This window comes from Entelurus aequoreus, linkage group LG11, assembly GCF_033978785.1.
Source record: "Entelurus aequoreus isolate RoL-2023_Sb linkage group LG11, RoL_Eaeq_v1.1, whole genome shotgun sequence".
NCBI lineage: Eukaryota > Metazoa > Chordata > Actinopteri > Syngnathiformes > Syngnathidae > Entelurus > Entelurus aequoreus.
In genome coordinates this window covers 12,370,615-12,385,685 of record NC_084741.1, presented here as the reverse complement: position 1 = coordinate 12,385,685, position 15,071 = coordinate 12,370,615, and the positions used below count along the sequence as shown (strand labels likewise).

Genomic DNA, 15,071 nt, shown 5'->3' with positions numbered 1-15,071 from the left:
ACAATGGGGTGGCAGATATTTCTATTTAAATTGGTGACACCCCGCAGCGATTTTATTTTGATTTTTAAAAAAAACTAAAAACAGACATGACTAAAGACAAAGAGGTTTGGGTATCAAAATTTCAGCATTTTTCTCATTACATTATTACTATTTTAGCATCTGATTAAACACCTTTTTTAGTTGTGATTAATAACAGCAAATTACCTGTGTGCATAATTTAAAAAATTACCCCAATATTTTGACTCAAATGCAATATTGTCGGAATTTGGGCTGTCAAAATAACGAGTTAACTCATGTGATTAACTGTCAAACTAATACGGTGTTGTTTTACTTGTTTTATAGCACACAAGCTTAAAAGTAGATGGCAGTAAAAGCGCATAATCCATCAAATTACTGAACTGTTTTATTTCATTATAACTAAAAAAAATGTACGATTATAAAAAGAAACACCAACAAAGGATTCCTTATTTCCATACACAATTTACATGATCATCACATCTAATTATAGCAAAAAGTTATTTAGAAGGTCATAAACAGGTTATGTTCTATGAAATAATTATATTCATTAATTATTGATAAAAAATTGTTTTATCCCGATCAGGCCTGTAACCAATTAGCCGTGATAAACGAGGGATGACTGTACTTTCAAATCTAGATTTGTTAGTTGTACATTTAATTCTTAGATTTGGCAAGGGTATGTCGGTAAAAAATTTAGCGGGAAAATGTTTTAGCATGGGCAGCTCTCTCAACTGCTAATAAAGCCATTGTCAATATTGCCGCAGCAATTTTGATGGGCCTTTTATCTGAAGTGTGAACCTCTGGCCCGGAATTGACTAAAGCTACAAAGCTAGCAAAAAACGTTAACATGCTAACATTAACATGAAGAAATATAAAACAAAGTTTGCATACTTGTAAGATAGCACCAAAAAATCAAAAGCCATGACTTGTAGATTTAAACAAACATAACTAGCTAAAATGCTAGCAAATTATATTAGCATGCTAACGTTAGCATGTTAACATGGGAAAAGTCAGCATACTTCTAAGGTTGCAGCAAATAGCAAAAGCCATGATTTTTAGGTTTGAACTAATCAAGTTAGCTAAAATGCTAGCGTTAGAACACAGAATACTTGTAAGATGGCGCCAAGTATCAAAACCTATGATTTTTTAGGTTTAAACAGATAACATTTGCAAAAATGCTAGCATAAAAAATTGCTATAACATGGGAAAAGTCATCATACTTCTCAGATTGCGCCAAATATCAAAAGCCATTTTTAGGTTTGTATATATTAAATTAGCACAAATGCTAGCATAAAAATGTTAGCATGCTAACGTTAACATGACAACATAGGAAAAGTCACCACATTTCTAAGATGGCGCCAAATATCAAAAGCCATTTTTAGGTTTAAATATATCAAATTAGCTCAAATGCTAGCATAAAAACATTAGCATGCTAACATTCAACATAACAGAAAAAGTCAGCCAACGTCTAAGATGGTGCCAAATATCAAAATACATGATTTTTAGGTTTAAACAAATAAAATTAGCAAAATTGCGAGCATAAAACGTTGGCATCCTAACCTTAACATAACAGGAAAAGTCAGCAAACCTCTAATTTTAGGTTTGTATATATTAAATTAGTGCAAATGTTAGCATAAATGCGTTAGCATGCTAATGTTAACATGACAACATAGGAAAAGTCACCAACTGTCTAAGATGGCACCAAATATCAAAAGCCATTTTTAGGTTTAAATGTATCTAATTAGCTCAAAATCTAGCATGCTAACCTTAACATAAGAGGAAAAGTCAGCAAACTTCTAAAATTGCGCAAATATCAAAAGCCATTTATAGGTTTGTATATATTAAATTAGCGCAGATGCTAGCATTAAAATGTTAGCATGCTAATGTTGACGAGACAAAATAGGAAGTCACCAAACGTCTAAGATGGCGCCAAATTTCAAAAGCCATTTTTAGGTTTAAATATCGAATTAGCTCAAATGCTAGCATAAAACATTAGCATCCTAACCTTAACATAACAGGAAAAGTCAGCAAACCTCTAAAATTGCGCCAAATATCAAGCCATTTTTAGGTTTAAATATATCTGATTAGCTCAAACACTAGCATAAAATGTTAGCATGCTAACCTTAACCTAACAGGAAAAGTCAGCAAACTTCTAAGATTGCGCCAAATATCAAAAGCCATTTTAGGTTTGTATATATTAAATCAGTGCAAATGTTAGCATAAAAGCGTTAGTATGCTAATGTTAACATGACAACATAGGAAAAGTCACCAACTGTCTAAGATGGAGCCAAATATCAAAAGCCATTTATAGGTTTAAATGTATCTAATTAGCTCAAACGTTAGCAAGCTAACCTTAACATAAGAAGAACATTCAGCAAACGTCTAAAATTGCACCAAATATCAAAAGCCATTTATAGGTTTGTATATATTACATTAGCGCAAATGCTAGCATTAAAATGTTAGCATGCTAATGTTGACAAGACAAAATAGGAAAAGTCACCAAACGTCTAAGATGGCGCCAAATTTCAAAAGCCATTTTTAGGTTTAAATATCAAACTAGCTCAAATGCTAGCATAAAACATTAGCATGCTAACCTTAACATAAGAGGAAAAGTCAGCAAACTTCTAAAATTGCACCAAATACCAAGCCATTATTAGGTTTAAATATATCTAATTAGCTCAAACGCTAGCATAAAATGTTAGCATGCTAACCTTAACATAAGAGGAAAAGTCAGCAAACTTCTTAAATTGCGCCAAATATCAAAAGCCATTTATAGGTTTGTATATATTAAATTAGCGCAAATGCTAGCATGAAAACGTTAGCATTCTAATGTTAACATGACAACATAGGAAAAGTCACCAAATGTCTAAGATGGCGCCAAATATCAAAAGCCATTTTTAGGTTTAAATATATTAAATTACCTCAAACGCTAGCATAAAACGTTAGCATGGTAACCTTAACATAACAGGAAAAGTCAGCAAACTTCTAAGATTGGACCAAATACCAAAAGCCATTTTTTGGTTTAAATATATAAAATGAGCTCAAATGCTAGCATGATAACATTAAAATGCTAATGCTAACATAACAATGAAAAAGTCAGCCAACTTCTAAGATGGTGCCAAATGCCAAAATTCATGATTTTTAGATTTAAACCAATAACATTTGCAAAAATACGAGCATAAAACGTTACAATGCTAACCTTAACGTCACATAGGAAAAGTCAGCAAACTTTAAAGATGGCGCCAAATATCAGGTTTAAACGGGTAAAATTTGCTCAAATGCTAGTGTTAAACGTCAACATACTACTGATGACATGGGGAAAATCAGCAAACTTCTAAAATGGCTCCAAATATCAAAAGCAATGATTTTTAGACTTAAATTAATAACATTTGCTAAAATGCTATCAACAAAATCCATGACTTTTTAAAATAAAACTGAGTGTGTTGGCCCTGTGATGAGGTGGCGACTTGTCCAGGGTGTACTCAGCCTTCCACCTGAATGCAGCTGAGATAGACTCCAGCACCCCCTACCAGCGACCCAGAAAGGGACAAGCGGTAGAAAACGGATGGATGGATGAAAAATACCCGCATTTCTTTCAAAGCATTTGAAAACACAACCCACGAGTGGGCGCCACGATTAAAGTCGTGTCACATGTCCAAACACACCACTCGGTGGCGCATGCGCACATCCGGTGGCACGCAGGCGCCAGGTTAAGGACAGTCAATTTTACATGGATGGATTATGATTGAGATATGGGTCACCTGCTCACGGCTCCTGGGAGACGTTTTAGCACATTTCTCCCATCAGTTCTTTTTAAAAGCGGTCCGCAGCAAGTAAGCTAAAGCCGGAGCTGGCAGTCTTACTGTGGTGAATCACTTCGGTCTGACCCTCCGGCTGCCAGTCCATGTGACTGCATCACGGCAGCAGTGAGCGGTGGGTTCTACTGCCACCTGGTGGAGCTGCAACATACCGACTCTGAAGTCTGTATTGGATGAAACAGGCTCAGATAAGATGGATTTTATTTATCCCACGACGACGGACGGTACAACCCGAAGTCTTCACGTCCCTAAGAGTATCCTAGTACCATTGAAACCCCGTATTCTCAGAGTGTCTCGGACATTTCTTTGAACAAAAAAAAAGAAGTCTTCACGTCCCTAAGAGTATCCTAGAACTATTGAAACCCCATATTCTCAGTGTCTCGGACATTTCTTTGAACAAAAAAGAAGTCTTCACGTCCTTAAGAGTATCCTAGAACTATTGAAACCCTGTATTCTCAGAGTCTCTCTGACATTTCTTTGAACAAAAAAGAAGTCTTCACGTTCCTAAGAGTACCCTAGAACTATTGAAACCCTGTATTATCCTAGTCTCTCGGACATTTCTTTGAACAAAAAAGAAGTCTTCACGTCCTTAAGAGTATCCTAGTACTATTGAAACCCTGTATTCTCCGAGTCTCTCTGACATTTCTTTGAACAAAAAAGAAGTCTTCACGTCCCTAAGAGTATCCTAGGACTATTGAAACCCTGTAATCTCAGAGTGTCTCTCTGACATTTCTTTGAACAAAAAAGAAGTCTTCACGTCCCTAAGAGTATCCTAGAACTATTGAAACCCTGTATTCTCCTAGTCTCTCGGACATTTCTTTGAACAAAAAAGAAGTCTTCACGTCCTAGACCTATTGAAACCCCGCATTCTCCGAGTCTCTCAGACATTTCTTTGAACAAAAAAGAAAAACAAAGTATTACACTCAAGGTTTATTCATTTTCAAATATAATCAACTACTGGCTTTAAGTAAATAAAGTGATAAAAATCTACTAAAACTATATTTTTTTCCTTTGGAAGAAAAAAAAAAACAAGGTGTGAAAGGGACACGGACATTTCATATGTGAAGAGGTTAACGTCTTTCTTTAGAAGAGAACCAAAGTGTGACAGTTTCAGGTTATGATTGCAACTCAGCACACACTAAAAAAAAGGTCGAGGGTTCAGTCTATGATTGGCGTGAGGACAGTTACGTACTTAAATACATGAGGAGCTTCTAGAATAGGTCCAACGTGAAGCACTGTAGAAAGAATTACTGCTAAAAAAAAAAAAAAAAAAAGAGCATACAAATAACATGAGAAACTGTTAATAGTCCACTTGTTTACCTTGTGTTCTACCTCTTGGTACAAAAGCTAAGAAAATCTGAAACGAACCAAGTGAAGTAAGTTTCTTCATTTTTGGCAGGAGACCCTTGATGCTAATTACCATGAACATGTCATCTATACGTGATTATAATCACTAGGGGTTATGGGAGGAACTCTTGAATCAAGTCGACACTACAAACGTCTGGGATATACTTCAATAAGCCATCACATGTCAATCACCTCAGCAAAAACTTGACCAGAGAACAAACATGCACTGACAGAACTATCAACAAATGTCTTCACCGCAAAGTCCCTACTCCTAATAAAAGCACTTGACAAATAATAATAGTTAAAAAAAAAAAAAAGAAATCTTCAGAGCTGCTACATGAACAAGACAAAGTACACGGCAGGGACAGAGTTTATCATACAGCGAGAGGTGCAGCAGGGATGCTGAATAAAATATGGGGAGAAAAGATACACGTTATCTAAACTTGCTTAGTGACTGCCAAGCATAGTGTCAATGCACTTAAGGGGTTAGTGATCCTATGGAAACAGTCACATCTTTGAAACACATTCCAAAAGAATCTGGAAGAATTTCAGGTGATTTAACATGATGCTCTACAGTAGTTGTTACCACACTCGGTCCTAAAGTCAGCAGAGTCAAAAATTCATTTTCAAGTCCCTTTATTGTTGTCCTCTTTTCGCAATCATGCGCGACAGTTGTAGGATACCAGGATGCTCAGTATCTATATGATCCCAGTAGGTGGTACGGCATGTCTCCTTGACCGTCTCGGGTCTGTCTTTCTGCCGGTTTCTTTAGAAGCTTCATCCTCTTCGCATCGCCCGGCCGTGCTTCCTGAACAACTCGGCGGCAGGCCCCCTTGTGCCTTTGGAGAAGTACAGCATTCCAGAAGCGGGCCGAGCAACCCTGGCAGGAGAAGGACCCTCTGGAGCGATGAGTAGCTCGGTGGATATAAGCAGCCATGGGCCTGTGTGACCGCTTCCCACATACGCTGCACTGAAGTCGCTCCAGCCGGGTCGTGGCTCTTTGCGGGTGTCTAACTGCCATGTGGACGAGCAGTCCCGCTTTGCGGGAAAACACTGAATTGGGACATATCGGACAGCCAAAACGCTTCACGGGAACTTTTAGGGATGACAGGATCTGAACTTTCACTCCCCCAGTGTTGACAAGTTTATACCCGCCGCCACCAGATCCTTCTCCCCGTCTAATCGTCAAGCGAAGAGAGCCTTGTTTTTTGTTCAATGGCCCCCCTCTTACTGTACAACTTATCTTTTTCTTCTTGCGGCTGCCATCGAATCTGACTAAGTCTTGGGATTCATACTTATTTCCCCTCCAATCTCCCCTATCTGACTTTTTTTTTTTCTTCTTGTGTCGCCTGATTTCATCATGCGGCACCTGGTTGCTGCAGTCGAGGTGTTGGGGGGGCTGGGCACCTGACTGATGATGAGGATGATGGTGGGGGTGATGAAGATGATGATGTAGATGGTGATGTTCAGTGGAGGGCAGTTCCGTAAGGGGCTGGAAGGGGGCTGTTGTGTGAAGCGTACGGCTGCGGGATCCGGCTGGATATATATGCTCTCCTTTAACCCCGGCTGGGGAGTGCGGGTGGTGGGGGGGCATGATCGTGGAGTTGGGGGGCAGAGGCTGCGAGTAAGATGGGGCACTGGATGATGAAGAATGGGCTGTGGCGTCATAAAAAAGGGGGGAGTAACCAGCAGGCGGTTGCGAGGCTGCCTGCTGGTGGTTGTGAGTGACAACATTTAGACTTGGAGGGACGTGGCCTTCGGAAGCAGGGGCCATCTGTAGCAGAGCATTGGTGGCGGCCTCGCTCTCCGACGCCGACTGGTTTACGTCACTCCCTCCTCGGTTGTCTCCAGACCCGCTGCTGCCTTCTTGAGGGTTAGACGGTTCAGCACGGGTGATTCCATGCTGGGACTGCCTGTGTCGGGTTAGGCTATTTGAGTAAGCAAATGCCTTTCCACACACCTCACAGCAGAAGTGCTTTTCACCCCCACTTTCATGAACCGTCTGGTGATGAGCAGTCAGATGGAAGTGATGGCGGAACGACTTCCAACATATAGCACAGGTGTAAAGACGAGGCGGAGGCTGTGAATGTGGCTGGGTCTGTGGCGGAGGGTGGGTATCTTGAGGCTTGACATCTTGTGGGTAGGAGTAATAGGAGGAGGTGCTTGGTACTTGGTTCTGGCTCCCGTCTTGGGTCACACCGCATTGAGGGTTTGTATTAAAGCTGTTTATGTTGTCTGGAGCTGTCGTTGTGGGCACTTCTTCCATCTCCCCTTTCTGGTGGAGTTTGCTGTGCCTCCTGAGGCTCTGGGAGTAGCCAAACTCCTTGCCACAGATGCTGCATTTGTAATTCTTTGCCCCAGAGTGTACTGTTTGATGCTTGCTTAGGTGGAAAGCCTCTCTAAAATATTTCCCACAAACAGTGCAGTGATGAGGCTTTTCTCCAGTATGAATGCGGTCGTGCCTGCGTAGAGTCTCGCGGCGTGCAAAACCCTTACCGCAGACACTGCAGAGGTGAGTGCGGGGGAGCCCGCTGGTCCCCATCCTTGGAGCGTACTGCCTACGTTTAGGGGGCTGCCCATCAGCTGTTGGATCTTTCTTGGGTCTGGGTTTGCGGGGACGTTTGGGTTTAGCAGCAGGATTTTGTGGATTGCTGCTCAAAGGCTCCTGATTCCCACCACCTCTGAAATTTTTATCCATGCCGGAGGTTGATGGGGAACCCAGAGGGCCAAGACCAAGACCACCTAGTAGGCCTCCTATGATGTCTCCTCTATCATCTCTATTTCCACTCGCAGCCGTGATAGCAGAGATTGCGTTATTGACGGAGCTAGTGACATCATCCTCTGAGTCATCCAGTAGAGAAGAGAGGGGCAGGTGGGGTTGTTGCTGCGGATGGTGGTGCTGGCTGTGGCTCTGTGAGTGCGGATGCAGCGTTGGGGCCAGGGGTGCCTTTCTCAAAGCTGGGCCGGCCATCCCACTCCCGCAGGGGGAGGCGCCAGAGTAGCACGGAGATGGATTACCTTGAGAACGGTGGTCTTCATGGTAGCCTGTGTAACGATTCCGAGAGTAGTCAGTGGGGTATTTACCATCTGTTCTGTCCCTGTTATTTGAATTCCCTCCCCTTCCAGATTGAAACAGACCATCACATCCTAAACCTGACTTTGGCTCTCCTTCCCCAACAATGATTACACCATCCTCTTCCTCAGTTTTCCCATAAATTACCCCCCTATTGCTCTGATAAGTTCCCCCTCCTCCATTACCTCCTCCGCTCCCTCCCCCAACTCTGTCCTCACCATCGCTTCCTGTCTTGCTGCCCCGTTGTTTAGGTCCCCTACCTGGCTTGCCGCAGGTGCCTGAGGCAGCGTGGTTGAGTAGAGAGGTGCTCTCACGGAAGGCACGACCACAGGCAGGACATCGGAATGGCTTTTCCTCATGTATCTTCTCATGCCGTGTCAGTGACTCTCTACGATTAAAAGCCCGAGAGCAGGTGGAGCAGCCATAGGGGCGGGCTGAAGAATGTAAGACACCGTGTTGCAGGAGGTGCCCTTTTTTCTTAAAGCCTTTGCCACATTCGGGGCAATGAAATATTTTGTCTGGACTAGGACAACAACTGGACGAGGGCTGGGGAGTATCTTGGGTCGAATGGGGGAGGGTGGGGTCTGACTGAGTTTTAATGTGAACAGGATTTGGGCCAGTAGAGGCATCTTTGCTAGTGCCAGCTGCTGTTGGCTCATGCATACGCATATGCCTGCGAAGGCTCGAAAGGTGAGGGAAGCTTTTGCCACACTCTCCACAGCTATAAACTGGCTCTGTATCGGAATCTGTGGCGTTGGGTTGCATTGAGCTCGGGTTATCAGATTTAGAAAGGTGAGAATCATTAGTAACGAGTACTGAGGCAGCAGAAGAGGGAGCGGCGGAAGAGGAGGAAGAAACTACTGATGAGGATGACGATGAAGAGGCAAGAAGGGATGATGGGTCACCTTCCATATTTGTTAAGCCAACCCCACTTCCAATTAAAGCTGGGGGCTGACTATGACTAAGTGCTCCACTGTTGCTACCAGTGCTAGGATTACCACTATGGCTGCTGTGGCCATTATTAGCGCTATCAGATTTTCTTTGGGGCAAATAACCAGCCATCGCTTTCTTCCTCCTACTGCTACTACTACCACCACCACCTCCACCACCTGCACTTTCCGCTTTGCCATCATCCTTTGACAGGGACAAATGAAGTGGCAAAGGGAGCGGCAAGCCTGCTTCCTGCTGCATCAGAGAAGCAATCTGATTTGATGAGAGGACAGGGATACCCTGAAAGTCAAAGCCGCCCAGCGACGACGGCTGGGAGCCGGGGTGGAGCGGGTGGTGAGGATGAGAATGAGAGTGAGGATGAGAAAGGGTGTGAGGCGGAAGCTGTTGCTGCTGGGGTGGCTGCTGCGGTGCCTGCTGTGGCTGAGAGTGGCTCAGCGAGTGAGAGGAATGCAGCGCGGAAGGTGGAGCGAGGCTAGTGCTAGACTCACCACCTGTCTGACTTAAGCCGATCCCTAAGTGGTTATGGCTACCCTGCTGAACGAGAAACTGCTCTAAACTAGCATTAGCAGGCACCCCAGAGAGAAAATACTGGTTAGCAGCTAGCATGCAGCTAAACTGTTGGTGAAGGCTCCGTGCATCAGACTGGGCTCCAACTAACTGGTGTCCCAAAGAGCTGACTGCACTGCTACTAGGATTGTTAGAGGTGGCAACAGAGGTTGAAGGAGAAGGGGAAGACGAGGAGGGGCCAGATGATGCTTGGGGGACAGACAAGCCGGGATGCAGAGGAGGTGGGGGTGGAGGTGCTGATGTTACTAATCCTCCTAATCCCCCACCACTCGCGCTAATGCTACTTCCCCCGGCAAAGTGCTCAAAACGGCCTACACCTGGGTGTAACTGCTCCTGTGCTAGTGCTGCCTCAGACGGGTGGAAAGAGCGCAGGAACTGTGGATAGCCCGAGGAATGGCTGGAAGAGCTGCTGCTGCTACCCATCTTGCTTGACTTTGAGCGAGAGCTCTGAGATGAGGAAGGCTGTTGTTGTAAAGGTGGGGGAGGAGGGGCACTCATCTTGGCAAAAATGGAGGCAGAATCAGAAAAGGCGTTACCTCTTGACCCCTGCAGGGGTCCCAAGCCAAGTCCAGACAGAAGAGCTCCAGACGACTCAGCTTGCTGCTGCTGCTGCTGCTGCTGCTGTAGTTGATGCTGGTGAAGTTGCACTTGCTGCTGATGCTGTAGTTGGCGGTCTAGACCAAGACCCTTGAACTGGTGGGCCTGGTGCCCACTTAACATTTCTATAATGTCCAAATTGTATTTTCCAAATTGGAACATTTCCCACTCAAATGCACATGGGGGGTGTAGGGCCAAACCTCCAGTGCTAGGAGCAGCAACAAGAGTCTGGTGAAATATATACTCAAGTCTAAAAAAGGGTTTTGTGCAAATGTTTCGATGTCACTTCGATTTAAAGTTTAGAAAAGGATGTGCGTGATCCTCCACTGCTCAAAATTTACTTCCAAAAGCAGCTGAAAATGATTTAAAAAGTCATTTGGAAATGTTCCGCCTACTTTGAAAAAAAAAATGCTTACAATAACTTCTATAGCAAAGCAGTTCAATTGACTTCTTCTTGTTTCCTTTGCCAGTTACTGCATTGACATTTCCCTTTGATCTAAGTGAGATTCCTCATCTGTGTTCAGCCAAGAAGACCCTGAAGCTGAAAAACAAAGACAAAGTTAAAAAAGATCAATTTCATAAAAGGGAAAGCAAATCTCCCATCAATGGCTGCTTTGAGATTATGTATTGACCTAAAATGGTGTTCATCTTTGGTCCGTGTTATGTACTGTATTTTCCCCATTCAGTTATCATGGGTGCAGAGAGTACCAAACTCATATCAGGACTAATGCTTCTACAACTAAACACTATCAACTACAGCTTGCATTGCTTCCTACAAAAGAGCAATCTATTTGTGCTAGTGTGTTGTGGCGCTCCAGGTGTTATCGTGCATGTACATTTTTTCTAAAGGATATAAAAACATACCATATCTAGTATAGGGTTGTCCCGATACCAATATTTTGGTACCGGTACCAAAATTGATTTCGATACTTCTCTAAATAAAAGGGACCACGAAAAAATGGCAATATTAACTTTATTTTAATAAAAAATCTTAGGGTACATTAAACATATGTTTGTTATTGAAATCGAAGAACAATTTTGTCCTTAAATAAAATAGTGACCATACCTGACAACTTTTAATAGTAAACAAACAAAGCATTCTAATTAGTCTGCTGACGTATGCAATAACATATTGTGTCATTTATCATTCTATTATTTTGTCAACATTATGAGGGACAAACTGTAAAAATTGATTATTAATCTACTTGTTCATTTACTGTTAATATCTGATTATTTTCCATTTTAACCTGTTCTATCTACACTTCTGTTCAAATGTAATAATCACTTATTTTTCTGTTGTTTGATACTTCACATTAGGTTTGGATGATACCACAAATGTAGGTATCGATCCGATACCAAGTAGTTACAGGATCATACATTGGTCATATTCAAAGTCCTCATATGTCCAGGGACGTATTTCCTGAGTTTATAAACATAATATAATTTTTTTTTAAAAAGGAAAAAACATTTTGTGACGATAAAAAATAAAGATATAATTATAGTATTATCGACTAGACACGCTATTGTACTTGGTATCATTACAGTGGATGTCAGGTGTAGATCCACCCATGGCATTTGTTTACATTGTGACGCCGGTGACCTATTGTATCCTCCGACGGTGTGTAGTGAAGCATGATTAGCTATTCCTCATCCTGCAGTGATAATGATACTTGTTAAAAACTCACTTTATTTGTCGCCATGGAGACGAGGATTAGTGATTTAGAAGTAGCTAAAACACTGCCAACTGCCGATGGATGCTAGCTGCTAGCTAGCCATATCTTAAAGCACCTCTTCCTGAGGGCGTTTCAGTGTTATAACTTCACCTTTATCATCAGTTTTAAGGCCAAAATGCGCCCGTTCTCTCTTTTCTGTCTACACCCCTGGTCTGCTTGTAAGTACTCTGTGCGTGTGCGCTGCCGAACATTCTCCTCTGCTCATAAAACCAGCAATGTCATTACATGACGACGCGCCATCATGCCCGTTAAATAAAAAAAACAAAGGAAACAGAAATTGGGAATTGGTACTTTTCAAACAGAGTATAGTACCGTTTTTGATTCATTAGCACCGCGGTACTAATAATCATTTTGCTCTAGGGCGGGTACAAAGGAGGGATCTAATTGGGGCATGGAATCTTGTCAAGCAGGGACCACTACGTGAGGCAAATGAAGCATAAACTCTCATTATACTTACTGGACATTGCAAACTTGGACAAAAGGCATTTGGGGAAGAATTAAAACATTAGACTTTTTTGTTTTGTTTACCCAGCTCATCAGATTAGTAAGCATACTGAACATTTGATATTTTAGAACAACTTACCCTCAGGTGGTTCTGCAGGACTGCGGCACACAGACGATGGATATATGAATGTCTCACGTTCATTAGTGAGATATGACATCAATATCAAAGAAAGGGTGGCCCCTGGCTGATTTGGGGCCCTAAGCAGAATTTTTTTCAATATGTAGGCCTGTGTCAATACCTCAATAACAAATTTGTCAGCATCGATAAATTGCCATGTTAGCGGGTGTTTGTTTTCTACGTCTGTCGCTTTCAAGAGTGCAAGAGGGTTCACTCTGTGCATCTAAGTGTGATAATTCAAGAGCAGAATTAAATGAACGGAGTGAATCCTCTTGTCATCGGTCCAAAATGTGTGTATCGGTTCGCGGAGGCGGGACCACGAGCTTACACACATAGGGTGCACAGACAGAAAGTCGTAAGTACTCAGCTGGTCGCTAGTGAGAAGCACTGCAAAGGTAATAACAATTGGGAGGGGGGAAAAAAGATGATAATGAAGCCAAATGTCCTGGGAATATTTCGCTTTCCATCTGAATCACAAGGAAAATCAAGCAAGTATGCTATATTTGTTGGAGAAAGATAAAACAATGAAGAAAAAATACAACAACACTTAACTAAGTTTTTCGACCTGGGGACAAAACTTTGCATTTCAAGATGTTCAATATTTATTGACATGCAATTTTTGGTAACAGACACTGAAAGTCCATTTTGTTTTTAGTTTGTTTACTTTATAGGGGAGCAAATTTTTTGGGCACCCAACGATTAGATTGGATTCCTCTGGTGACGATACAACAGGATTTTCATTCAGACCGATTCTTGCAATGTTTGGTATAGTAATTATAATGAAACTTTTTCAAAACAGGTTACAGGTTAGCTCATACTTGCCAACCTTGAGACCTCCAATATCGGGAGGTGGGCGTTTTTGGGGCAGGGGCGTGGTTGGGGCGTGGCTAAGGGCGTGGTTAAGAGGAGAGTATATTTACAGCTAGAATTCACCAAATCAAGTATTTCATATATATATATAATATATATATATATGTATGAAATACTTGACTTTCAGTGAATTCTAGCTATATATTTTTATTTTATTTTATTATACATATAAATAAAAGACATAGTTGAATTTCAGTGTTCTGCAGGCTATCCAGTAGGTGGCAGTATTGTCCTGTTTAAGAATGTCACAACATTGCTGTTTACGGCAGACGAACTGCTTTACGGTAGACTAAACGTGACTGCTGTTGTTGTGTGTTGTTACCGCGCTGGGAGGACGTTAATGAAACTGCCTAACAATAAACCCACATAAGAAACCAAGAACTCTCTCTCCTTGTTGTGCACTCTACTCTCTAAAAGCCGTAGATGTTATGACGTCATTGGGCAGGCAAGCTGCTGGGAAAGCGGACGTGAGAACGGCTGTCCCCACTCAGGTCCGGATTGAGCTGGGGCGTGGCCTCCAGCTCCGGCTGAATACCGGGAGTATGTCGGGAGAAAATCTCTGCCGGGAGGTTGTCGGGAGAGGCGCTGTATAACGGGATTCTCCCGCTAAAAACGGGAGGGTTGGCAAGTATGGGTTAGCTCCTTCTGGTTGCAAAAATATGGCCTTAAAACATCTTTAAAATTGACTCTAATAAAGATTTTTTTTAAATAAGAATAAACAAGGATTCAGACCCCTTTAAATGTTTCACTCTTTTTGGTTTATTGCAGCCATTTGCTAAAATCAAAAAATCATTTTATTTCTCAATAATGTACACTCAGCACCCCAGCCTGACAGAATAACAGACAACTTTCCATGGTAGAAAAAAAAAAAGAAAAAAAAAAAGAAGACCTTTTTGCTTAATATGTTGAAAAATATTCTTAAATTAAGTAAATGCTAATGCCATTATATTGACATAATGATATGCGCTCGGCATCATGATTTTTATTTTTCATGCTTGAAGTAAGAAATTATAACTTTAAAAAAGTAGTTTTATACTTGTGAGTGTTGATGACACAGCTTTGCAACAGTTGATATTCTAGTTTCAAGCATGTTTTACTCAATATAAGTCATAAAATCTCAGCTACAAGCTGTAATATCTTACTGAGATCATTTAGGACCAAAACACTTAAAACAAGTAAAACACTAACATAAAATCTGCTTAGTGAGAAGAATTATCTTATCAGACAGAAAATAAGCAAATATCACCCTTATGAGATAAATAATCTTACTTAGATTTCAGTTTTTGCAGTGTATGAGTTCTTACCTCTCAAGATGACATGACTACAAGGGCTGTACGATTTTGAGGAGGAAAAAACAACTAATTGTGATTCTTATATTATATACATAAAAATATACAAAAGCTGTGAAAGTAAGTGACGGGAGACTTGTTACTTTTAGACTGTCAATCAACATATTCTTGTCATAAGGTGCCACA

The 15,071-nt window shown here is 41.7% G+C and overlaps 1 protein-coding gene across 2 annotated transcripts in view; it reads right to left on the bottom strand.

Annotated features, from left to right (window-relative positions):
• Positions 1 to 4,753: 4,753 nt before the first annotated feature.
• Positions 4,754 to 15,071, bottom strand: part of si:dkeyp-69b9.6 (uncharacterized) — a 21,519-nt gene continuing 11,201 nt past the window's right edge. Inside the window, exons 1-3 of one of the 2 annotated variants that reach the window (XM_062062521.1) lie at positions 12,562 to 13,564; positions 10,311 to 10,912; positions 4,754 to 8,228 (exon numbers count right to left, since the gene is read on the bottom strand). In XM_062062521.1, coding sequence (XP_061918505.1) covers positions 5,875 to 8,228; positions 10,311 to 10,533 — 2,577 coding nt within the window. In that variant the 5' untranslated portion in view covers positions 10,534 to 10,912; positions 12,562 to 13,564 and the 3' untranslated portion in view covers positions 4,754 to 5,874. Of the gene's footprint in view, positions 8,229 to 10,310; positions 10,913 to 12,561; positions 13,565 to 15,071 lie in introns of those variants that run through there. The other variant, XM_062062520.1, reaches the window with a different exon arrangement.